This window comes from Spermophilus citellus (genome assembly GCF_964194105.1).
Source record: "Spermophilus citellus genome assembly, chromosome: 1".
NCBI lineage: Eukaryota > Metazoa > Chordata > Mammalia > Rodentia > Sciuridae > Spermophilus > Spermophilus citellus.
The window spans coordinates 173,417,811-173,443,905 of NC_138182.1; the positions used below are offsets into that span (position 1 = coordinate 173,417,811).

The window sequence follows — 26,095 nt, forward strand, 5'->3', positions numbered from 1 at the left end:
TTCTTGCTTAAATTTCCTGTATAATTATGACAGTTTTCTTTTTCTTATAGATATTTTCACATTTAATGTTGTATATAGTATCCAAAAGTTTAGTTACTTCTGTTTATGTTGCTTCTGTCTGTGAGCATATGTGTATAGGGATAGTCTTAAAAAAACATTGATTAAAAAGTCTGATTTATAAAACATTGATTTTTTTAACAGTTTATTATTTACACGTATAAAATGGGATATTATACAGTATAAAGCATATATGTATATGCTTTATACTGTATAATATCATTATGCTTTATACTGTATAATATCATTTAGATGAAATCCAACAATAGGCAAAACTAACCCCAGGGTGATAAAAATAAAATAGTCTCTTTGGAAGAGATTATTTACATATTCTGTAGATCATTTGTTATGTTGATTATAGGAGAATATGTAATTAACAAAACTAATGGATCTATCACTTAAAAGCTCTGTTTTTTTATATGTAAGTTTAAAAAAATTTTGAAAAGATGTTACTATCAACATTTTTCATATTACCATCTTTGCTCTTTCTTACCTTTTTTTGGGGGAAGGGGATGTTGGGAATTGAACCCAGGGCCTCATTCATTTATGCTAAGCACATGCTCTACCACTGAGGTACACTCTCAACTCCTTATGCTTTTCATTGTCTTCATGTTAACTTAGAACCTTTACATCAGATATACACAGTTCAGAGCTGAATTTCTGGGAGAGAAATAGTATAAGGACCAACATTTCCTTAGTCATAAATGTTCAGTGTATATTTTTTCCAGGGTCAAATAGTTGAACATAATAGAATTCCCTAATGCTTGATCTAATAGCTACATACCATTTATATATTTATGGATGACATCAGTTAATTTTACTTTGAACCTGGTGTTGATTTTTATACAGATATAATTTTAGAGAAAAATGCCTAGTAGAATATAAGAGTTGACACCAAAATTTATAACATTTGGAATTGGGGCCTAATGATCTCTTAACTTAAATGTCTTTGTTCATTTGTTTTTTGATTAGGAGCCCATGAAATCCAGAGCACCACAGCTACATTTGGAATACAGATTCTACAAGCAGTTAGGATCTGGAGGTAAAGAATAATACATTAATTAAAAAATTTGAAATAAAATAGAATTGCATGATAGCCATTCTTGAGATTCAAGGAATAGTATTTTAAATTTGATTTAGTCATTTCTTGAGGGGCCAGGGTTGTGGCTTAGTGGTAGAGCGCTTGCCTAACTGCATGAAGGTACTGGGTTTGATCCCCGGCACCACTTAAAAAAAAATAAATAAAAACAAATAAAATAGAGGTATTGTGTCCATCTACAACTAAAAAAAAAAAAAAATTAAAAAAAGAGTCACTACTTGGAGGCTGTGCTTATCAGACATTGTCTTATTATAGTCTGAAAGGCCCTTATTTATTTTAAACATGAAAATTGGGAGCTTTTCGTTGGTGTTAGCACAGATTGAGAATATTATAAAAAAATTGAGAATATAAAATACATATAGCTTCCATATTCTTAGCCTTTTGAGCAATATTATAGCTATTGAAGTTTATTGTGGTCTTGTAATAGACTGAAAAATAGTACCATTAAAGATAGTCATATGATAATCCCTGGAACCTGTAAGTGTTACCATATGGCAAAGAGTTTGTAGACATTATTTTTTTATAACTTTTTTTTTTTTTTTCGAGAGAGAGAGAGAGAGAGAGAGAGAGAGAGAGAAAGAGAGAGAGAGAGAGAATTTTTTTAACATTTATTTTTTAGTTTTCGGCGGACACAACATCTTTGTTTGTATGTGGTGCTGAGGATCGAACCCAGGCCGCATGCATGCCAGGCGAGCGCGCTACCGCTTGAGCCACATCCCCAGCCTGACTTAATTAAATTAAGGATTTTGAGATGGAAAGATTATTTTGGATTATCTGGGCAAGTCCTAAGTGCAATCACAAACAACATCCTTGTAAGAGAAAGGCAGAGAGTCATTTTATATACACAGAAAAGTAGAGGGCAATGTGACCATGGGGGAAAGATGGACTGATACTTCCATAAATCAGGGAATGCTTGTAGCTATGAAGTCTTTCTTCCAAGAGGCATCTAGGATTATCTCCTGGAGCCTATAAAGAGAGCGTGGCCTTGCCAGCCCTTTGAGACTGATTTCAGACTTATGCTATCTATATTTTCAAAGAATACATTTCTATTGTTTTAAGCCATCAGTCTTTTATTAATTGTCACAGTAACTGAGAAACTAACAGAAGTGTATTTTTATATAAACTTTGGATTCAAGTGAAAATGAATATTTTGTGTCATTGGAAAAAATTAATGGAAACATTTTGTACTGTACCTTATATTTCTTCTGTTAAAGCTTTTCACAGCTCTAGTTTTGTGTACTCTTATTCTTTTAATCATAATAAATTTACTTGTACAGTTTTTTTTTTTTAATAATGTAGGTAGGGCGTTTTGTTTCCCCAGATTTAATAAAATGGAATTTTTATGTATTGTTATTATTTTTATCATGTATTCTTTTGTAAGCTTGTTTACATTATTATTATTATTATTATTATTATTATTATTATTATTATTTTATCATGTATTCCTTTGTAAGCTTCGTAGAGCTGTCTATTTCTTCATATAGTACAGAGATTTGTGGGGTTTTTTTATAAAACTTTACAAATGGGTCATTGCAGGGACAACAAGTTTAAAATTTTGTGTTAAAGCATCTAATACTATAAACAACAACAGCAACAACTACTACTACTACTACTTCTCTTCCTCCTTCTCCTTTTTTTTTTCCCCCCTTAAGTTCTTGTGGTACTGGGGACTAAATTCAGGGCCAAGCACTTGCTAGGCAAGTACTCTATCACTGAGCATCCCCTACCCAACAATAGGCTTTGTATAATGCATTTTTAAGTCTGATACAAACAGGCCTTTGTTAGCGTTCCATGTTGCTATGACAGAACACCTGAGGTAATTAATTTATAGGGAGGAAAGATTTATTTTGGTTCATGGTTTCAGTCTATGGTCAGTTGACCCTGATGTTTTGTGTCTGTGCCAGTAGTAATATATCATGGCAGGAGTACATCCATGGAGGAATTCTGTTCTGCTTGTGGCAGCTTGGATTCAAAGAGAGAGGGAGGAAGGGGCCAGGTCCTAAATCTCCTTTAAGGGCACATCTCTACTGACTTTAACTTTCTTCTACTAGGCCCCATGGTAGAGGTTTTACCATCCTTCAGTAGTGCCACAGGCTAGCAACTAAACCTTTAATAGATGGGCTTTTGGAAGATACTCTACATCCACATGGTAGCAGGACCTCAGTTACCAGAATTAACACTGACAAATGAGTTTTAAGTTATGGCGATTAAACTAATTGTATGTAAATCCATACATGTTAATTAGGACTGTCAGGTAAGAAGTTAAGTAGAAAAGAAGAAAACAACACAAATTTATTGACATATATGCTGAAAATTCCAGGAAATAACCTACAATATGCGACATTGCTTTATCCAGGGTTTCAAACACTGTCATCAAAATCTTGACTGTTTATGATTTACTGTTCTTTGTATGTATAAGCTCCACTGTCTGGTTGCCTCTGCTTAAAGATGGCAAAGGTAGCCATCATAGACTAGGCTTAGCAATTATAAAAACATCCTTTTTTCTAAACATTCTCCAGCAAAAGTGCTAGGACTAAATTTTACTGTTTTATATTGAGTCCCATTCTTCTTTTGTTTGAGTCACTATGAATTTTATTGCCCAAAGTGAGGTTATGTGCACATCCCAGGAACTACCTGGACCTTAGGAACTGAGATTGGGAACAATGGTTGTCTATTGGGAAATTGAGGTGTTGTTAGAAGGCAGATTGGGTACTATGAAGATAAAAACACATAGTTCTATCTATTAAAGAAGTTATATAAGTGGAAGAAACGATTTATAGTAGAGGGGATGGAGAGAGAGAAGGGGAGGGGAGGGGAGGGGAGGGGGGACAGTGGAGAATGGGACAGCAGAATACATCAGTCACCAGAAAGGCAATTTGTAAATCAATGGAAATGTAACTGATGTGACACAGCAATCTGTATACGGGGTAAAAATAGGAGTTCATAACCCACTTGAATCAATCTGTGAAATATGGTATATTAAGAACTATGTAATGTTTTGAACAACCAACAATAAAATAATTAAAAATAAAAGAAGTAGAACTTTTATTTAGAAAATGGTTTAATTTGATAAGAATAAATAAGTCAATTTGGAATTTAGTTGTATTGAGTAATAAAAGTATACTTTTAGTATCTTAATATTCACCCATTTTAACTTTAAATTATGTCAGAGGTTGTTATAATAAAAATTAAACATATATTTATATATCTTTTTGCAGTCACATACCATAGGACTACTGTGTAGCACAGGTGCAGGTACCACCCTTTATTGGGTAGCTTTTTTACTTAAGGAGGTTTCCTGCTGCCATTATTTCTGTAGATTGAAATGTGAATTGTATTGCCAGAAGATGTATATCATAGTGGCTGGGAAACTATGATAAATGTGATATTTTTAAATATTTCATGAGTCACATGAATTTTGAGTACTTTTTTTTTATATCAGTTGGGAAGTTTAAAAGAAAAAACAAAAAACACTTTTAAGTACCTATGTAAACCTTATAGAAAAACAAGAGTGCTTAATTGGGAGAACTGGTGACCGAAACAATTTTATTTTGGAATTGATAGCTGGAATGATTATATTTTCAGATTGTTCTTAATCATATATGAGCCTTTTCAAGCAATTTCAACCTATAAATCATGCAGTATAATATTTAATTTTGATAACTTGCTTGTTAGCATTGTCTTTAAAAATATATTAAAGTTATACTTAATTAATATGCAGAATATATAAATAATTCCTAAACTTAACAACAAAAATAGAACCAATTCAATTAAAAAATGGGTAAGGGACTTTAACTCAGCATCACTAATAAATAAGGAAATGCAACTCAGAATCTTATTGAGATGCCACTTCACCCACTTCAGTATAGCAACTAAACAAACAAAACTAAAACCAGAAAACAGCAGGTATTAGTGTGGATGTGGAGAAATTGGAATTCTTGTACATTAATGGTGGTAATTATAAAATGGTGCAGCCACCATGGAAAACTGGTGGTTCCTCAGTAAATTAAACAGAATACCATTTGATTTAGAAATTCCACTTCTGGATACGTATGTAAAAGAATTGAAAGCAGGGACTGCAACAGATAACTGTACACCCATGTTCACAGCAGTATTGCAGTAGCCAAAAGCTGTAAGCAAGTCAGATATCTGTTGATAGAAAAATGTGGTGCATAATTTCTGTCGAATATTATTCAGCCTTAAAAAGGAAAGGAAGTTTTGAGACATGTTACAATATAGATGCACCTTAAGGATGTTGTGCTGAGTGGCAGAGGCCGGTCAGAAAAAGCCAAATACTCTGATTCCACTTTCTTGAGGTACCTAAGTAGACAGATGCATACAGACAGAAATTATAATGGTAGAGCTTATGGGAGAATAAAAATGGAAATTATTGTTTAAAGGGTGTTTTAGTTTAAGATGATGAAAAATTTCTGGAGATTGATAATGGTGATAGTTACACAACAATGTGAATGTACTTAGTGCCACTGAACTGTACATTTAAAATGATTAGAATGATAAAATTATGTTATGGATTTTTGCCATAATAAAGAATAAATTAAAAGGAAAGATTTATTTAGAATTATTTTGTGAGGTATCTGTGAAAAAGTAATTTGTCTGGTTCTGTCTGGGTTTTAGTCCTCCTGTAAGTTCGTGTGTCTAATTTTCCTTTCACCTAGCATCCCTGGAAACATCCCTCTTTTTTTTTTTATTTACTGAATCTGTTATATATGATCAAAAGTTTGTTTTCAGTGTGCACATGAAGGAGTGACTTACATTACTTAGCTTTAGCTAAGGATGAGAATATTGTTTTATCCCATTGTCACTTTCTGTGATAGCAAATATAATGTACTAAATAATCTTGTTTTCTCACATCTACTTAGCTTTCCCTAAGTAAAATGAAATTCTAGATTTGGGAATCATCAGCACCGAGATGGTTTTGAAAGCAAAGGGAATGTACAAGATCTCCTTGGGGGAGTACAGGGATGGATAAGAGTAAAGGATTGAGGACGAAGCTGTGGGGTCCATTGTGTTGGGTAGGAATGATTTGACTGTTAGTTACAAAAATTGTGATACAAGTAGCTTAAACAAATAAAGGATATTACATAAGAAAATAAATAAGGAGTTGTGGGGCAGGCAATCGTAGGATTGGCATAACTGCTCAGCCTCCTATCCTTTGTGTGTAACTTTCTTCTTACAATCCAGGATCTTTTGTAATAAGAGCGAGGGAAGAGAGGATCAAATGAACATTTGTATAAAGACAAGTTCCAATTTTTTGTCTCCTTTATGCACGAATGTCCCTACTGGAATCAGAAGTTCAGTGTACCTAGAATTGAACTCTTATCTTCTTTTCACCTTCCAATGATTTTCCTCTTTTCCAATAGACCTGTTTGGTCTTCTGGATTACCAAATTTTATGAGTTGCACACCCATTCAAGCCGAAATGTTAGTCTCTTCAGTGATTTTGGCCTGTTGGGATAGTCAAAATGTTCTGTCAGTTCTGTCTCAGAATCCCTCTTGATTTCATTCTCTTCTTTTTGTCCCCATTGTTACTTTCATTTGAATTGACTTCCTTTTGTACATCTAACCTTCTTCTTCCTTACACCTCTTCATAGGAGTTCATCATTTAGCATAGAGACCAAATTTCTTCCTCTTTCTACTATCTACTTTTTAGTTGCATTCAATTTATTATTATTTGAATAATAGTATTTCACATGTCTATATTCTCCTTTCTGGAATATCTTTCTTTCCCAGTGAATTCCTTCCTTCTTTAACCCTGAGCTAAATGTCACTCAGTTTGAAGTGCATTTGCTGACATCTGTTTGTTGCTCTTCAGAAAAGGGGCTTTTACTTTGATCAGATATTATTTTAAATGTACTTTTATTTTTATTTTATCATATGTTACTATTTGTTTATGTTGAGGACAGTGATAATGATATGTTCACCTTTTCCTTCTTGGAACTGAGCAAAATGAATACCAATTGTAGGTCCTTGGTAAATAGTTGTAATGATAAATTGTTAAATGAGGAAAATAGATGTCTTTTTTTCATTATGTGTGAATTTGTGATATATAATCTCCAGATTTTCTATAGCCTTGTCACATCTGCGATCATATGTTTAAAACTTGGTTTCTTAACCTTAGTGTGAAATTGCAATATTATTAAATTTGAGTTTATTTTAGTTTTGGATAAGTAATACCATTTCAAGTTTTTATTTATTTAAACTGATTTTTTTTGTATTATCCTATAATTAGGTACATTTAATTCTTGATTTTAGTGAACTAGAGATAGAAAAAAATTAATGCTAATATTTAAATTAATGGAAATGGTAAGCCAAGGTAATATGCAGAAGGTTTTATAATAAAATTTTAGAAAAAGTTTATTAAAGTTTATATAGACTTTTCTGGACTGTACCATTCAGCCATCTAAAGAATTCACTTTCCAGAGAAAGATTTTAATTGTTACAAATTTTTATTTGCTTAAAATGCATTTGAATTATTGATGTTACATGAAAATGCATGGAAATATTTTAAGATTTTATGGGAAAGTTTGTTATGAAGATCTGTGAGTCTGAGTAATGCTTCTTTATATTAACTTATTTCTTTGACATCAGAAAGTTGAAGTAGGCTATCTGGCAGAAACTTGTCAATTAATTAATTCCTTTTTAAAAATATTTATTCTTAAGTTTTAGGTGAACACAATATCTTTATTTTACATTTATGTGGTACTGAGGATCGAACTTAGTGCCTCCTGCATGCTAGGCGAGCACTCTACCACTGAGCCACAACCCCAGCCCTAATTAATTCCTTTTTATCATAGGAAGTAAAATAACTTTTTCTGTTATAGTTACTTCTTATCTGAAAAAGTAAAGATTCTTAGCAAATCTTTGACTATAGAAATGATATTAAAAATATTCCTCAAGATCATGCAGACAAGGCCGGGTGGTGGTACACACATGTAATCCCAGAGGCTTGGGAGGCTGAGGCAGGAGGATTGTGAGTTCAGAGCCAGCCTTGGCAACTTAGTGAAGCCCTAAGCAACTCTGTGAGACCCTCTCTCTAAATAAAATACAAAAAAAGGGATGGGGATGTGGTTTGATGGTTAAGCACCTGGTTTTAATCCCTGGTACCCCACCCCTTCCCCCCAAAAGATCATGCAAACATTAAATCATAATTTCTTAAGTTATTAGCCTGACTTTTTGAGGGGTTCTTGAACTGTATAGTTCAAAACAATGATTAAATAATAGCAGCAGTGGCTTTTTAAAAAATTGTTAACTTTATAGTATTGCCTTCTTGGAGCTGTTAGAAAAACCTCTTTTCCTTTTTTACACAGGCTCCACTCCCCCTTGATTTGTGTCTTGCTAAAAATGTGAGGATTTTTGTGTATCTTACATGTTTTACTTTGATTCCATCCCTACATGTTTTGGATGCCTCTAGTTAATTTTTTTTAAGACTCTTTACTTCTTTCTGTTAATTCCATAATTGTTTTAATCAGCCTTTTCATTCCTGTGACTGAAAACCAGACCAGCACAACTATAGTGGGGAGGAAAAGTTTATTTAGGGACTCAGTTTCAGAGGTCTTAGTTCATAGACAGCTGGCTCCAATTTTTAGGGCTTGAGGGGAGGCAGAACATCATGGCAGAAGAATGTGGCAGAGGAAGCAGCTCACATGATGATCAGAAGGCAGAGAGAGGTACTCCACTGGCCAGATACAAAATATATACCTCAAAGCCATGCCCCAATGCCCCAGCTCCTCCAGCCACACCCCACCTGTCTTCAGTTACCACTCAGTTAATTCCATCAGGTGATCAATTCACTGATTGAATTAATGTTGTCATAACCTGATCATTTCTTCTCTGAACCTTCATGCATTGTCAAGATAATGATAAATCAAGATAATAATAATAATGTATGGAAATTTTATCAAATTACTTACTTTTGAGAAGGATTGTGGGTAATAGTTCAAGCCTTATAAACATTTTGAGTAATACCTAAAATTCATTTTGTTCAGCGTTGCATGATCAAATTTCTCAGACCACTTTATAAAAATTTTGTTGTCTCTCTGTATCTTATAAGATTCTGTGTGATAAAACAAAAGAAATATTGTAAAAAGCATGAAAGTAAGTGATTTATTGGAATAATGCCTATTGTATTTTAGTATTACTAAAAATCATGAAGAATACTATATGGGTGGGTTAGTCATTATATAAATGTACTCAACCTAGATAACCAATATTTATGTAGCAAATTTTTAAGAGTTCCTTTGTCTTAGTTGTCACATTTTGAAAATGGGTAATATTTCTAATTCTTTGTTGGGGTCTCTATGGGAATTTCTGTAAGCTTTGTTGCTAAAATTGATGAATTTATAGGTAAATATACATGTTTATTGTTACTATGGTACTAGCATCATAGTAAAGAATATGAAGTTTTTCTGTCAAAGTTGTAGTTTACAGAGAATGTATACATTTAAAGAATGCCATGTATTGTCAATAAGAAAGAAGTTTGGTTTATATGATATAGTCATTAAGACTATAATGTGTGTTGTATGGTAGGTGTTATATTTTTCAGTAATTTACCAAGAAGAATCTTAAAAAAATAAACCATGCTTTTTAACAGGGTATCTAAATTTAATGAGGGACTTAACTTTTCTTAAATACTGAATTATTTTTTAAAATTTAATGCAATATTAAAAAGATAGAATGTATAAAACCATGAAAAATATGGTAATTTCATATTTATTTTTGCATTAAATGTACTTTTGCATGTTGCAAGAAAAAATGGCTTATAACATTGTGCATTGGAGTTGTATAAGAATAATAGTCATTTTTTTCCATAATTATTTAGTCCCAAAAGGATAATAAACTAAATTCTTTTTAATTTTTGCAGTATTACACTTTTACTTGTTTGTAAGTGGTGTTATTTTTTATCTTTGAATTTTAGAATAATTTCTAAATGTATAAATAGAATTTTCACAGAAATGATGTTGCTTATTGCTCCAGTAAGGAGACTTGATTTCTTTTATTTGGGGTAATTGGTAAAATTTTATAACTACATGTAGGTATTGTATTATTTTAACAAAAGGATTCTTGCCAAGTCTATAACTCACTGTACCTATTTGTTCATATCTGCACTTACAGCTAGGACAACAGTTCTCAAAAATTTGGGTCTCAGGATTTTTAAATTTTATCTTATTATTTATTTATTTATATTGGGGATTTAACCCAGGGGTACTTTACCATTGAGCTGCATCCCTAGTTCTTTTCATTTTTTTGAAGACAGGGAGGGTCTCACTGTTACTGAAAGCCTCACTAAATTGCTGAGGCTTGGTGAATTTATACACACACTTACACACACACATAACATTAAAATATCTTATTTAAAAAGTAATACCTGATTGTATTTTGAATAACACATTTAATCAGTAGTATTATAAGATGTAAATAGCAGCAGTTTGTTCTTCACAGTTATCTCTGAAGACAGTTAAAATTGTATTCCACAGGATAGGTTTGGCATAATTCATTTATATAATTAGTCTAGCATTGGTGGATATTTAGGTAATTGCCAGTTCTTTTTTTCAACTCCAAGGAACAATACAACTTGAAAATCATTGTGTGCATACTTTTGCTTATTTTGAAAAGCACAGGATAATTTCCCTTCAAACCTAATTCATATTCTCACCAGCACTTCAACCCATGATTTGCCAACCTTGATTAATAAGTCTTTAAATTATGTATACTGTTTGGTACTATACCAAAACTTGAAAATGGGAGTTTCTTACAAGTGAGTTATAATGTAGAGTGAGAAGCCTTATCAAAAAAATTATTCTACTTATATTAAAATCCATTGTAGGGCTGGGGATGTGGCTCAAGCAGTAGCGCGCTCGCCTGGCATGCGTGCAGCCTGGGTTCGATCCTCAGCACCACATACAAACAAAGATGTTGTGTCCGCCGAAAACTAAAAAATAAATATTAAAATTAAAAAAAAAATCCATTGTACTTTGGACCACTTATCCATGCATGTAACTTATGTGCATTGTCTTTTGGAAGATACTGGTTCACTGAGTTATGCATATATTTCAAATATTGATGTTTTATTACTCAAATCAAAATAGTTAATATCATTACAGTTTCATCAAACAAGTTTGTAAGTTGGGAAGCTGTCAAAGCTACTTTGGCAGATAAAAATTTTGCACAACTCTAATTATTGCTTGAAAGCTTGAATATTATTAGCTATATTGGTAACAAATAATTTTGTTGACATCTTCCTTGAAGTAATAGGGTCTCTTTGTCCATCCTCTCTTTATTTTTTTCTTTTAGGTCCTGGAGAGTGAAATCAGGGCTTTGCATTTATTAGGCAAGTGCTCTACCTCTAAGCTACATCCCCAACCCTCTTTGTTCATTCTCAAGCATACTTTCTGTTTGTTTTATTGCACTTGTCAGGGGACACAGGATACACAGCAGGATAGTGTAAATATCTTAATTGGCTTTATTTTTGATTCCAGAGTCCTGCAATACTTTCCTTAAAACAGAATAAAGTGTTCTGAAGAGCTGAGCAGAAGAGTTGGGTTTTATAGAAGAGAAAGGCTGAAAAAAAGCAGAAACAGGGCTGGGGATGTGGCTCAAGTGGTAGCGTGCTCGCCTGGCATGCGTGCGGCCCGGGTTTGATCCTCAGCACCACATACCAACAAAGATGTTGTGTCCGCCGAGAACTAAAAAATAAATATTAAAAATTCTCTCTCTCTCTCTCCTCTCTCACTCTTTCTTTAAAAAAAAATATTAAAAAATGTGGCATCTATACACAATGGAGTATTATGCAGCACTAAGAAATGACAAAATCATAGAATTTGCAGGGAAATGGATGGCATTAGAGCAGATTATGCTAAGCGAAGCTAGCCAAGCCCTAAAAAACAAATGCCAAATGTCTGCTTTGATATAAAGAGAACAACTAAGAACAGAACAGGAAGGAAGAACATGAGGAAAAGACTACAGTAAACAAAGACGAATGGGGGGAGAGAAACGGAGAGAGAAGGGAAAGCACATGGAAATAGTAGGAGACCTTCAATGATACATAGAATTATAAGAGGTTATGAGGGGCAAGGGGGAGGGAAAAAAAGGGAGAGAATTGAACAACAGCAGGGGAGGTAGAGAGGGAAGATGGGAGGGGAGGGGAGGGGAGGGGGGATAGTAGGGGATAGGAAAGGTAGCAGAATACAACAGTCACTAATATGGCATTATGTAAAAATGTGAATATGTAACAGATGTGATTCTGCAATCTGTATTTGGGGTGGAAATGGGAGTTCAAAACACAATTTGAGTCAAATGTATGAAAGATGATATATCATGAGCTATGTAATGCTTTAAATAATCAATAAAAAAATACAATTAAAAAAATTCTCTCTCTCTCTCACACTCTCTCTCCTCTCTCACTCTCTCTTAAAAAAAAAAGCAGAAACAAAGGGCAAAAAGTAGATTGATCATTTCGAAGTTATTTATTTATTTTTGGTAGGGCTTTGGGGACAGAAAGACAGAACAATAGAAACATAACTGGTTAACACCAGATTACTGAGCCAGGTGCAGTGGCATACACCTGTAATCCTAGCCACTCTGCAGGTTGGAAGCTGTGGAAGGAGGATCGTGAATTTGATGCCAAACATGGACCATTTGGGGAGACCCTGTCTCAAAATAAAATTTTAAAAAGGTCTGGGGATGTTGCTTAGTGGTAGAGTGCTTGCCTGTTAACATGCCAAGCCCTGTGTTCAATCCCTAGAACAACAAAACAAAAACCCTGAAATTACTTTATGCTGCTGCTTTTTTTTTAAGGATTAAAGCAGAGGGAACTTCATTATTATCATGATGATTGAAACTAGCCTTTGAGACATTTGGTTGTTCTCTCTCATTTTTCCTGGTTTCTTAAAAGTTCAGATAAATAGCTTGATTTCCTTTAGTGATGTTGAACTTTAGCACAGGTGACTCCATTTTGACTTAGTAAATTCATTTGGGGTCTGTTGCAGGAGTCTGACCTCCAAATAGTGGCCCCCCTGTACTTTTTATTTAAAGCACCATTGAATTAAAACAGTGAGATCTCTAAGTGGTTTTCCATTTTTTTGGAATCTTTAAAAACATTTGAAAAAAATTCAGTCATTTAATAAACTAAAAGTTTATTATATTTATCTATAGTTACCTGATCCAGAGATCATTTCTCAATCACTTTTTTAGGAAATAAATGGTGACTCAGAAGGAATTAGCGAAGCCCTATGACAGTCCTTTCATGAAAGAACTTCAAAACCTGTTAATTTTAAATTTTACATATAATTGTAGCAAGCTTTGATAATCTGGTTTCCTTGTACCTGCAGATCAGAAGCAACAAACTAAAGAGTGGAAATGAGTTATTAGAGGTTGTTAAATTGACAGCATAAAAACTGATAACTTCCAGTAGCATGGAGGGGGAGAAAAAGCATTGTGGAAAGAATTTTAAAGGCTTGATAGCCAAGAGCTGTTGAAAAGTTCTAGAAGTTGAGTGCTGTTTATAAGTTTTAATTATGAGTTTCAGCTCTTTTTTTTTTAATATTTATTTTTTAGTTATCGGCGGATACAACATCTTTGTTTGTATGTGGTGCTGAGGATCGAACCCGGGCCGCACGCATGCCAGGCGAGCGCGCTACCGCTTGAGCCACATCCCCAGCCCAAGTTTCAGCTCTTAATGTATATACATAGTAAAAATAAGCTATCAGAATTGGAATAAACTTTAGTGAGCCTCTCACTATTTCTGAAACTTTTCTGTGCATTTTCACACTTGAGGAGTGGATTTGACACATATGATGAGACTGGCTATTGTAGGAGTGGCTTATACTAAGATTGTGGTTCCAGGTGCTAAGGGAAAATGGGACAAAGTATGGGATTTGTGTGTGTACATGTGTATGTGTATGTGTGTAAATGTGTTTGTGTGTTTGCAGAGTTATTGACAAATACACATGGGAACATATCAGTGTTTCAGTTTCTGAAGAGGGGATTATGTGTGTAGTTTGAACTCGTTTCCTTGATCCCTGCTGTGCAGTATTGTCTCTCTTTCTAGCCCCCAGATGTTGTGCTGCCTAACTCATGTTCACATTGAAATATACTAGTCTAATCCAGACTACCACTACAGGCCAACTTGAGAGGTTGAGTGGCAAGCCAGGCACACAGCCGAGTTGGAGAACATCAGGCTAGCCTAAGAACCTAGTTGTCCTGGTTTCTATTTTGGTGTGTTCTATTCTGGTGCTGCAATAATTTATATTCAAAATGATAGGGTCATCAACAAGAATTTATTCATGTTTCCCAAATTTCTTATTAAAAAGAAAGGGAAGTTTTAGAAATTATATTTTAGAAAGATTTTTTTTACCTTTTAAAGTTACTGGGAAAAAAATTATTTGAAATTTTTTCAGACATTTGTGGTAGAAGAACTTCATTTTTCTTGTGATAAATAAATAGATAAATGAATTGTTAAGGTAAATTGATTACTTGCTATATGTTAGATTATTGGAAATCTGCTCTTAAAATACAGGTGAATTCTGGGCATTTAGGCTTTATGTTTGGAGTGTGTGTTATTTTGTATGGCTGCACAATGAATTATTACTAACTCAGTATCTTAAAACAAGGGACTTTTTTATATCACAATTTTTATGGGCCAGGAGTCCAGGCATGGCCTAGCTGGATTGTCAGTTTAAGGTGAGAGCGTGGCCTATGATCTGATATGGAACTCAGTTCTAAGCCTGTTGGTTTGATTTTTTATTTAACCCAAAATATTTTTATTGCTATATTAGCAGTGGATTTTTTTTTTGTGTGTATGTTTCTAAGGGCCACAAAAAACTAGATTGAAGGAACAAATCAAATTGAAGTCCTAGATTAAAATGTTTGGTTTAAAGAATTTTCTATAACAAGTTTTATGTTTAGGTTTGAAAAGTTATGTAACCTTTCATGAAAATATCATGAAGGATTTTTTTGCACTATACTAAATGTTTTCCCTAAGAAAAAAAATTAAAATATCTAAAGTGTATTAGATTAAGATTACAGGATATCTTAGATATCTCTATATCATAGATCTTTTGAACATGCATCTTTTTACAGAATTAATCATATACAAAAATGTTTATTTCATTATGGACCACAAAGAAATGAGTTGGTGACAACTATCCTTTGTACAATATTATCAATTTACTTCAGCCACAAGTATGTCCTTGATATGTGTGTAAAAGGAATAAGTTCATTTACCCCTCATCAAAACTTATACAGATTTACTTAGAAGTAAAGATGAAGGTGTAGAAATGTGAAATATGTTGTGTAATTTTTCTTTCAAACTACATTCTAAGAAGCTTGATGGTTTTTGCTAGAATTCGGCTTCTCATTGCTATAGGATCAAGGCCCTCGGTTCCTCGAGGCTTTTCCCTGGCATATGACTCTTTCCACAACAATATGGTTTGCTTTTTTAAGGCCAACAGGAGTGGTTTACTTTCTTTTTTTTTTTTTTTATTGGTTGTTCACAACATTACAAAGCTCTTGACATATCATATTTCATACATTAGATTCAAGTGGGTTATGAACTCCCAATTTTTACCCCAAATGCAGATTGCAGAATCACGTCGGTTACACATCCACAATTTTACATAATGCCCTATTAGTAACTGTTGTATTCTGATACCTTTCCTATCCTCTACTATCTCCCTTCCCCTTCCCTCACATCTTCTCTCTCTACCCCATCTACTGTAATTCATTTCTCTCCTTGTTTATTTTCCCATTGCCCTCACAACCTCTTATATGTAATTTTGTATAGCAATGAGGGCCTCCCTTCATTTCCATGCAATTTCCCTTTTCTCTCCCTTTCCCTCCCATCTCATGTCTCTGTTTAATGTTAATCTTTTCTTCCTGATCTTCCTCCCTGCTCTGTTCATAGTTACTCTTATTATATCAAAGAAGACATTTGGTATTTGTTTTTTAGGGATTGGCTAGCTTCACAAAGCATAATCTGCTCTAGTGCCATCCATTTCCCTGCAAATTCCATGATTTTGTCATTTTTTAGTGCTGCGTAATACTCCATGGTGTATAAATGCCACATTTTTTTTTATCCATTCATCTATTGAAGGGCATCTGGGTTGGTTCCACAGTCTAGCAATTCTGAATTGTGCTGCTATGAACATCGATGTGGCAGTATCCCTGTAGTACGCTCTTTTAAGATCTTCAGGGAATAGTCTGAGAAGGGCAATAGCTGGGTCAAATGGTGGTTCCATTCCCAGCTTTCCCAGGAATCTCCATACTGCTTTCCAAATTGGCCGCACCTATTTGCAGTCCCGCCAGCAATGTACAAGTGTACCCTTTTCTCCACATCCTCGCCAGCACTTGTTGTTTGACTTCATAGTGGCTGCCAATCTTACGGCCATCAGGAGAGCCTCTCTCTGCTTCTTTTAATATCTATGATTCTAGAGCTTTTTAAAGGATTAACCTGATTAGGCCAGACTTATCAAGATACTCTGCCTTTTGATGTCAACTGATAGGGACATTAATTTTATTCGTGTTGTGTGTGTGTGTGATGTGTGTGTGTGTCTATGTATAGAAATAAGCAAGCTTAACCTAGCTAGAATATTTGAGTGAAATCCTAGAAATCATGCCACATTCAAAGGAAGAGTACTTGTATACCAGATGTTGGGAATCTGGTGGGTCATTTTAGCAGTCTGTCTGTCACAGGGTTATTAAAGATAGTAGTGACTCCCTTGTTCAATAAAAATGGATTTTTTCCTATGTTCTGAGCATTCTCTAGGCCATGGAAATATAAAGCTAGGAAAGCCTAATGTATGAGATGGTGGAGAGACAGACAATAAAGTATTATTTATAATGTCATTCAGTAATTTTCAATGTGAACACTGAAAGAGAAGGTATAGGAAGGGTGTAGAAGTTCAATCAGGAAAAGTTTACTGAATATCTGGAAAAAATAAAGATACTGCTGTAGTTCTTGAAAGTATAAAATTAAAAAAAATTGTTTGTTGATTTCCTAGGAAGAAAGGCTTAATAGTTAAGATGATGAAATTCTTAAATGACTTTTCTTTTCCTGTAGATGGTATACCTCAAGTTTACTATTTTGGCCCTTGTGGTAAATACAATGCTATGGTGCTGGAACTGCTGGGACCTAGTTTGGAAGACTTGTTTGACTTGTGTGACAGAACTTTTTCTCTTAAAACAGTTCTCATGATAGCTATACAACTGGTAAGTAAAGCAGGGTATTTTGGAGTTGTTTGAAAAGTTATGTGTTTTGTTAGTTACAAATTTTAAATGAAAATTTATATTAAAGTTTTGTGACATTATTTTGAGAGCATTTGATTCACCTAACACAAATGTTTCTACTTTCATATGGCCTTTGTAGAATGGCTATAACTTAAAATAACTGTCAAGTGCATTTATTTGTATGAAAATTGGTATCTTTAAGAACAGAATGCTTACTTTGTTAGTTGTTTCTGGTACTTTTTCTTGTTTAAGGTGAATACTGAAATAGTACCCTCAGAAAAATGGATTTTTGGTAATAAATTTTAATGAATTAATAAGAAATAAACTATTAAGTGTCTTACTGATTATTTAAATTTCAGGGAATGTATGGGAAAACAATTCAGAGGATGATATTGAGACAGTTTTGAAATAAATGCCAATATTAGTATGCTGTAATAGTCTAAAAATTGTTTTCTGTTTGACTTATTAGTTCTACTTCTACAAATTTTTCATATGGAAGTGTTCAGATGTATTTAAAGTTTGATGTGCAAAGATTGGTACTAAAAATGGGAACAACACAAATGTGCAAAATTAACAAGATAAGTTGGGTAAATTGTTAATAGCCATAGAATAATATGCAGTTAAAGCATGACTAACAGAATGTTTATGACCTGGAATATGCTCATATGTATTGTTAATGAAAAGCTTGGATCTTGGAATATTATATCTTATACAATCCAAAGTAATAAACAAACTAGAATGGGCTGTGTGACTGTATATTTGCATTGCATTGTTAACCATGATCCTTATTAAATGAAATGTTTTTAAATTTTCTTATTTGTAGTGTTTTATTTTGTGATAGTTTGTATATTAAATATTATTTGAGGGCCTATAAAACAGTTAATATAAATGTAATATATTATTAGATTTGGATTCCAAAATTTTCTAGTTTCAAGATTTTATTTTTAAGTGTTTAATACCTAGGAAAACAAAAACGTTATATAAATGTTATATAAAAGAAATACTGAATGTTGCTTGACTTTATTGTTGTTTTTATTGAACAATTTAAACACTTGCATTTCTTTAGTATAATTATAAAAGTTGCTTGATTATTATAGCCAGATGCAGTGGCTCATGCCTATAATTCCAGATGCTTGGGAGGTTGAGGTGGGAGGATTGAAAGTTCAGGGTCAGCCTGGGAAAATTTAGAAGACCCTGTCTCAAAAAATAAAAATGGCTGGGGGAGTAGCTCAGTGGGAGAGTGACCCTGGGTGTGTTCTTCAGTACCAGGAAAAAAACAAAAGTTGCCCTCTTATTGAACTGAGGAAGAATAGTGCAGCCTTAGGGGTATGTCTGTTAATACTTATGAGTTCAAGTTTTTTTTTTTTTAATCAGTAAAGTTTTTTGATTTTATGAGACCGTATCCTCTGTTAATGTTGATTGAGTTAAACTTGCTGATATGAAAAGAATTCATAAAATTTGAACACTTTCATTCATCAGTGACCATAATAGTAAGGGCAAACATTTAAAATCATAATTGGTTATATATATGTACATTTGAGTAATTATAGACATATCTTGCTTTTAAAGTGTTGAAATAATTTATTTTTTTGTTTTCATTGTGATTATTCTCTCTTGCCTCTATCTCTATCGTTTTTTCTTATGTTAATCAAAACCTAAAATAAAATTCCTCTTCTTTATTTCTTTAACCCAGATTTCTCGCATGGAATATGTTCATTCAAAGAACTTGATATACAGAGATGTAAAACCTGAGAACTTCTTAATAGGACGACCAGGAAATAAAACCCAACAAGTTATTCATATAATAGATTTTGGTTTGGCAAAGGAATACATTGATCCAGAGACAAAGAAACATATACCCTACAGAGAACACAAGAGCCTTACAGGAACAGCTAGATATATGAGCATAAACACACATTTAGGAAAAGGTATGTGTACCTTTAGTAAGTATGGATGTTTGAATTCAGCAGCTGTGCTCACAATATATTTATGTTTGTTATTATGGTTCCTTTCTTTGCTATTTACCATAGTTTGTATTGTGATTTTCACTTATCATGTACAATTAGAGTTTACTTTCATTTATATTGTAATAATACTTTTAAAATAAGTGCCATAGAGTAAATGAATGACAGATTTTGTTACATTCATTTTGTCTCTTTTCCACCCTGTAACTTGAGATGTTCAACTTGGATACAGTTAGGGGTCTACATATATACATATGATTATTCTATTAAAGAATATGAGTAAATGCCTACTTTTAATTGAATTTGTTGCATATGAAATTTTTTATTAAGACTGTAGCTTTTCTATATGGCTATCTAGGGAAGCAGCAAGCATATCCTCTAGAGGGGGCAGAACTGGCTTCTAATGCTGGCTTAACTATATCCTAATTATATGACTTCTGCTAAGTTCTTAAACTTTTTAAGGGAATTTATTATTTGTAAGAAGAGTAAAAATTCTTACTAACATTTCGCTGTTTTTGTAGTTTTTCTTTTTCCTGGTGTAGTATCTAATATCATAATTAAATAATTTGTTATATCACCAGTCTTTTCACCTGGAGAATTCCTTGGACTTTCTTCAAGTTATTTTTGAGGAATGCAGGCTATTTTAGAATGTTCTCAATTTGGGTCTGTTTTTCTCTATAATTAGGTTTTGGTATGCACTTTTATTACAAATACAGAAGTGGTGTGCTCTCAGTGTATCAAGTTGGGGCTCAGGATCTAATCATAATGCAACTAGTTCTAAGTAGCTTTAATCACTTCCTTAGGGTGGTATCTGATGAGTTTATCCACTAAAAGCTTCTTATTTTCACTTTGTAATTAAACACTATTTTCAAATAAACTTTGAGATTATGTAAATATGTTCTTTATCAAACTTTTAAAAAAATATTTTTTAATTGTAGATGGACACATACCTTTATTTATTTATCTTTTTATGTGGTGCTGAGGATCAACCCAGTGCCTCTCCCATGCTAGGGAGTACTCTATCACTGAGCCACAACCCCAGCTCCAAACTTCTACCCACATTTAGCATGTATTGATAATTTTCTGTCATTCCTTGCATATTTAATAATTGACATTTGAATATAAGTACAAACTTTTCCTTTTCCCTCATTTATTGATTTATATCTGTATGGACTTATGAGTTCTTATTTAATGTGTTATGTGTCAAATGCATTATGATCATTATTTATTTTGATTGTCTCAGATTTGGCCCTGGTTGCTCCTTAAAGCTGGTTCCTCTTTTCATGTTCTCATGATTCTTTGATCATTTCCTTACTTTCTGGTTGCAAAAAAATACTTCCAGATTCATCTTGTGGTTTCTCTGCTCTAACCTCATCATGAACCATTTCTCTAAGAAGTTCTAGTTCCTTTTATTGAATAATGGTAGTATTTAGAAACCAAAATTTGTCTCCTGAATATGCTCATTGCTATGGTTTGTTTTTGCTGATAGGCTCTTTTTGAAGCAGAACTAAGAATTATTGTGTGTAAATGTGTACATGTACATATACATATACACAAATATGCCTACACACACATATATATATATATATATATATATATATATATATATATATATGACATATATATATATTTTAATACCTATTAAAAATGTCAAGTTTATACTGATACTTCTGATTTTAATTTATCACAAGAAAGTAGTTTTACCCAACCATATTTATAATTCTTTTTCCTTTTCTATATTTGCATTTTCCTTTGTTAACAGACTCATTCACTCATTTTTAGAGGCCTACTATACTCAGAAAGTAGCTTCAAATTGCCAAATGACACAACTTTGTAAAGCAAGTTTACTAGGACTATAACATTTGTAATTCTTATTTTATTGAAGAGTGCTTCTTAAAATTGAAGTAAAATTTATATGGAGTACAGTAAACAATGTCTGAGTGTATAATTTGAGAGTACTGATGAAAATATATGCCATGTAACCCCCAACCCTATCAAGATTTAGAACATAACCATCACCCTGAAGACTTCCTTCTTATTTCTTTTCAATCCCTGCCTTCTCCAGAAGCAACCACTGAGCTGATTTCTCTCACCATAAATTACTTTTGCTGATTCTATTATGTCATGTAATTGGAATCACTTGGCTTCTTGCTCAATATAATCTTTGTGAGATTCATATTTTTCTAAGTATCAGTAGTTTGTTCATTTCAATGCTGAGTAGTAGTTGATGGCAGGAACATACTACATCCATTCTAATATTGATAGATAGTTGGATTATTAACAGTTTTATGACTATTATGAGTAAAATTTTAGGCATTCTTGCCGATCTTTTTGTGGGCATGTGTTCTGTTAGAATTGTTGGATGGTATGATAAATATAGTTTAGGTTTATAAGAAACTCAGGCGCTAGGGTTGTGGCTCATTGGTAGAGTGCTTGTTTAGAACATGTGAGGCACTGGGTTTCATGCTCCACATCATGTAAAAAAATAAAATATTAAAAAATAGAATGTTAAAAAAAAAAGAAAAAGGAAACTCAATCAGATCCCTATATTTTCACCAGCAGCGAATGGGAGTGCTTCCCGTTTTTTAAAGCATTTGGCAGTTAGTCTTTCTTATTTAAGCACCAATGGATGTTTGGTATTTTATTTCCCCATGTTTAATGTTTTGGAGCTCTGTTTCATGTGTTTATTGGTCATTTGTATATCTAGTTTGAATTTTTTGTATATATCTTTGTTTATCATTTTGTTGTTGATTTATAGGAGTTCCTTATATGTTTACAAGTCCTTTGTCAAATATAAGTGTGGTAGGAATCTTTGTATATTCTAGATAGAAGTCTTGTCAAGTATAGGCATTGTGAATATTTCTTCCAATAAACCAGTCAGTGTGTATCCATAATCATTGTTCAAAAATGCCTTACAATATAAAAGCAGATTTGACAGGACTTTTAGTAGTCATCTAATCCAGCTTCTAATTTCTTATCTTAGCATCTCTAACCATCCTCCCTATGATCACTTAACTATATACTGCATATATATATATATATGTCTTTGTTTTAAAAAACATCTTTCCTGACAGTCTGCCTGATAGTAGGCTCATGGTATTTTTTCTTTGAAATGCCTGAAAAATTAAATTTGTCTTTCTTCATAAAAAGTAAGTTTTAAACACCTAAAATTATAAACATAATTTTTATTCAGATGATATTTTTGGTGAGTTCCTTTTAATAGCAAACTTTCCTGGTAGATTTAAAATATAGTTGGGTAGACACATAAATTTCAGGATTGTGCCTTCTATTAAAACCAGGCACACCTTTATTTGTGTGTGCAGTGTCTGAGAAATTTTCATTTCATGGAAGTTGTTAACAGACTATTTTATAGCAAGTAACAAAGGTTCGCCACTGTTTTATTGTGAGACATGAAGTCACAACTTCCTTATGGCCTAATGTTCTTTATCTGAACAATGGTAAGTGTAATACCATTCTATTTGTAGAAATGTCAAAGCCAGTCTGATTTGTTTGTCCTTGTTGGTAAAAGCCTTCGGAGCTTGGGAAATGGCATCTAACTGATGCAATAATCTTTCTTTGCTCCTCTTTCAGGAAGAAAACAAAAAAATGATTTCTTTGGCAAGTATTACAAACAACAAAAGCTTTGATATTTACTTTTCCTCTCTTATAAAAGTCTTGCTTCTCAGTTTCTGTGTAGGTGGAGGAAATGGGTAATATTAATAGAGAAAAATGTTTGTTTGCTACATTACATGAATTCCTTTTGAAAATAAATGAAGAGTAAGGTAAAGTGGTGTGAGTTTAGGTGCTGAAGAGTTAAAGCATACTATAAGTTTGAGGTGCCTGTCATATGGAATATTTTGTGGTATTTTAAAATTTTGAATATATTGCATTGAGAGCAGTCATTAAAAAGAAAAAGGAACAGAGAAAATATGACTTTACTTTGTGCATCTCTAGCTTCTGCCTTTCCTGCTTTGTCTGGGCTTCGATGATTACTTTTAAAACCTCATTCATTCATTCATACATTTTAGGGCACTTCTTTGCTTTCATGAACTTTTCAAAATAAAGAATTTGGTCACAGGAACATTATATGGGTTTATAACTATTTTTCCTTCTTGAATATTGATGTAGTATCATATTTAAATAGGGAAAAGATGTTCCTAATATGGAAAAATAGAATAAAATTGCATCATAGGATTTATTATCTTTTTCTTGTGTCTATTGATCATAAGGAGGCAATTTATGTTCAGAAGGCAGATGTGATTCATGTTTTTTTGAAATTTTTTTATTGTTGGTTGTTCAAAACATTACATAGTTCTTGACATATCATATTTCAAACTTTGATTCAAGTGGGTTATGAACTCCCATTTTTACCCCGTATACAGATTGCAGAATCACATCAGTTACACTTCCATTGATTTACATATTGCCATTCTAGTGTCTGTTGTATTCTGCTGCCTTTCCTATCCTCTACTATCCCCCCTCCCCTCCCCTCCCCTCCCCTCTTCTCTCTCTACCCCCTCTACTGTAATTCATTTCTCCCCCTTGTATTATTTTTCTCTTTCCCCTCACTTCCTCTTGTATGTAATTTTGTATAACCCTGAGGGTCTCCTTCTGTTTCCATGCAATTTCCCTTCTCTCTCGCTTTCCCTCCCACCTCTCATCCCTGGTTAATGTTAATCTTCTTCTCATGCTCTTCATCCCTACTCTGTTCTTAGTTACTCTCCTTATATCAAAGAAGACATTTGGCATTTGTTTTTTAGGGGTTGGCTGGCTTCACTTAGCATAATCTGCTCTAATGCCATCCATTTCCCTCCAAATTCTATGATTTTGTCATTTTTTAATGCAGAGTAATACTCCATTGTGTATAAATGCCACATTTTTTTTTTATCCATTCATCTATTGAAGGGCATCTAGGTTGGTTCCACAGTCTTGATATTGTGAATTGTGCTGCTATGAACATCGATGTAGCAGTGTCCCTGTAGCATGCTGTTTTTAGGTCTTTAGAGAATAGACCAAGAAGGGGAATAGCTGGGTCAAATGGTGGTTCCATTTCCAGCTTTCCAAGAAATCTCCATACTGCTTTCCAAATTGGCTGCACCAATTTGCAGTCCCACCAGCAATGTACAAGTGTACCCTTTTCCCCACATCCTCGCCAGCACTTGTTGTTGTTTGACTTCCTAATGGCTGCCAATCTTACTGGAGTGAGATGGTATCTTAGGGTGGTTTTGATTTGCATTTCTCTGACTGCTAGCGATGGTGAGCATTTTTTCATGTACTTGTTGATTGATGGTATGTCCTTCTCTGAGAAGTGTCTGTTCAGGTCCTTGGCCCATTTGTTGATTGGGTTATTTGTTATCTTATTGTCTAATTTTTTGAGTTCTTTGTATACTCTGGATATTAGGGCTCTATCTGAAGTGTGAGGAGTAAAGATTTGTTCCCAGGATGTAGGCTCCCTATTTACCTCTCTTATTGTTTCTTTTGCTGAGAAAAAACTTTTTAGTTTGAGTAAGTCCCATTTGTTGATTCTAGTTATTAACTCTTGTGCTATGGGTGTCCTATTCAGGAATTTGGAGCCCGACCCCACAGTATGTAGATCGTAGCCAACTTTTTCGTCTATCAGACACCATGTCTCTGATTTGATATCAAGCTCCTTGATCCATTTTGAGTTAACTTTTGTGCATGGCGAGAGAAAGGGATTCAGTTTCATTTTGATGCATATGGATTTCCAGTTTTCCCAGCACTATTTGTTGAAGATGCTATCCTTCCTCCATTGCTTGCTTTTAACCCCTTTATCAAATATAAGATAGTTGTAGTTTTGTGGATTGGTTTCTGTGTCCTCTATTCTGTACCATTGGTCCACCCGCCTGTTTTGGTACCAGTACCATGCTGTTTTTGTTACTATTGCTCTGTAGTATAGTTTGAAGTCTATCGCCTGATTCACACTTCCTGCTTAACATTGTTTTTGCTATTCTGAATTTCATGATTGCTTTATCTATTTCTACAAGAAATGCCATTGGGATTTTGATTGGCATTGCATTAAACCTATAGAGAACTTTTGGTAATATTGCCATTTTGATGATGTTAGTTCTGCCTAATAATGAACAGGGTATATTTTTCCATCTTCTAAGATCTTCTTCTATTTCTCTCTTTAGGGTTCTGTAGTTTTCATTGTATGTCTTTCACCTCTTTTGTTAGGTTGATTCCCAAGTATTTTATTTTTTTTGAGGATATTGTGAATGGAGTGGTTCTCATTTCCATTTCAGAGGATTTGTCGCTGATATACAGGAATGCCTTTGATTTATGCGTGTTGATTTTATATCCTGCCACTTTGCTAAATTCATTTATTAGCTCTAATAGTTTCTTTGTAGAGACCCTTTTGGGTCTTCTAGGTATAGAATCATGTCATCTGCAAATAGTGATAATTTAAGTTCTTCTTTTCCAATTTTTATGCCTTTAATTTCTTTCGTCTGTCTAATTGCTCTGGCCAGTGTTTCGAGAACTATATTGAACAGAAGTGGTGAGAGAGGGCATCCCCGTCTTGTTCCAGATTTTAGAGGGAATGCCTTCAATTTTCCTCCATTCAGAATGATGCTAGCCTGAGGCTTATCATAGATTGCTTTTACAATGTTGAGGTATGTTCCTGTTATCCCTAGTTTTTCTAGAGTTTTGAACATAAAGGGATGCTGTACTTTGTTGAATGCTTTTCTGCATCTATCGAGATGATCATATGGTTC

General features: G+C 33.5%; 1 protein-coding gene across 3 annotated transcripts in view; it reads left to right on the forward strand.

The window, feature by feature from the left end:
* The window catches only part of CSNK1G3 (casein kinase 1 gamma 3), a 115,813-nt gene that overhangs the window by 40,124 nt on the left and 49,594 nt on the right, over nt 1-26,095 (forward strand). For all 3 annotated transcript variants that reach the window (XM_081310819.1, XM_081310818.1, XM_081310820.1), the window contains exons 4-6: nt 1,030-1,099; nt 17,231-17,379; nt 19,091-19,325. In XM_081310819.1, the coding sequence (XP_081166945.1) occupies nt 1,030-1,099; nt 17,231-17,379; nt 19,091-19,325 (454 nt within the window). The remainder of the gene's footprint in view (nt 1-1,029; nt 1,100-17,230; nt 17,380-19,090; nt 19,326-26,095) is intronic.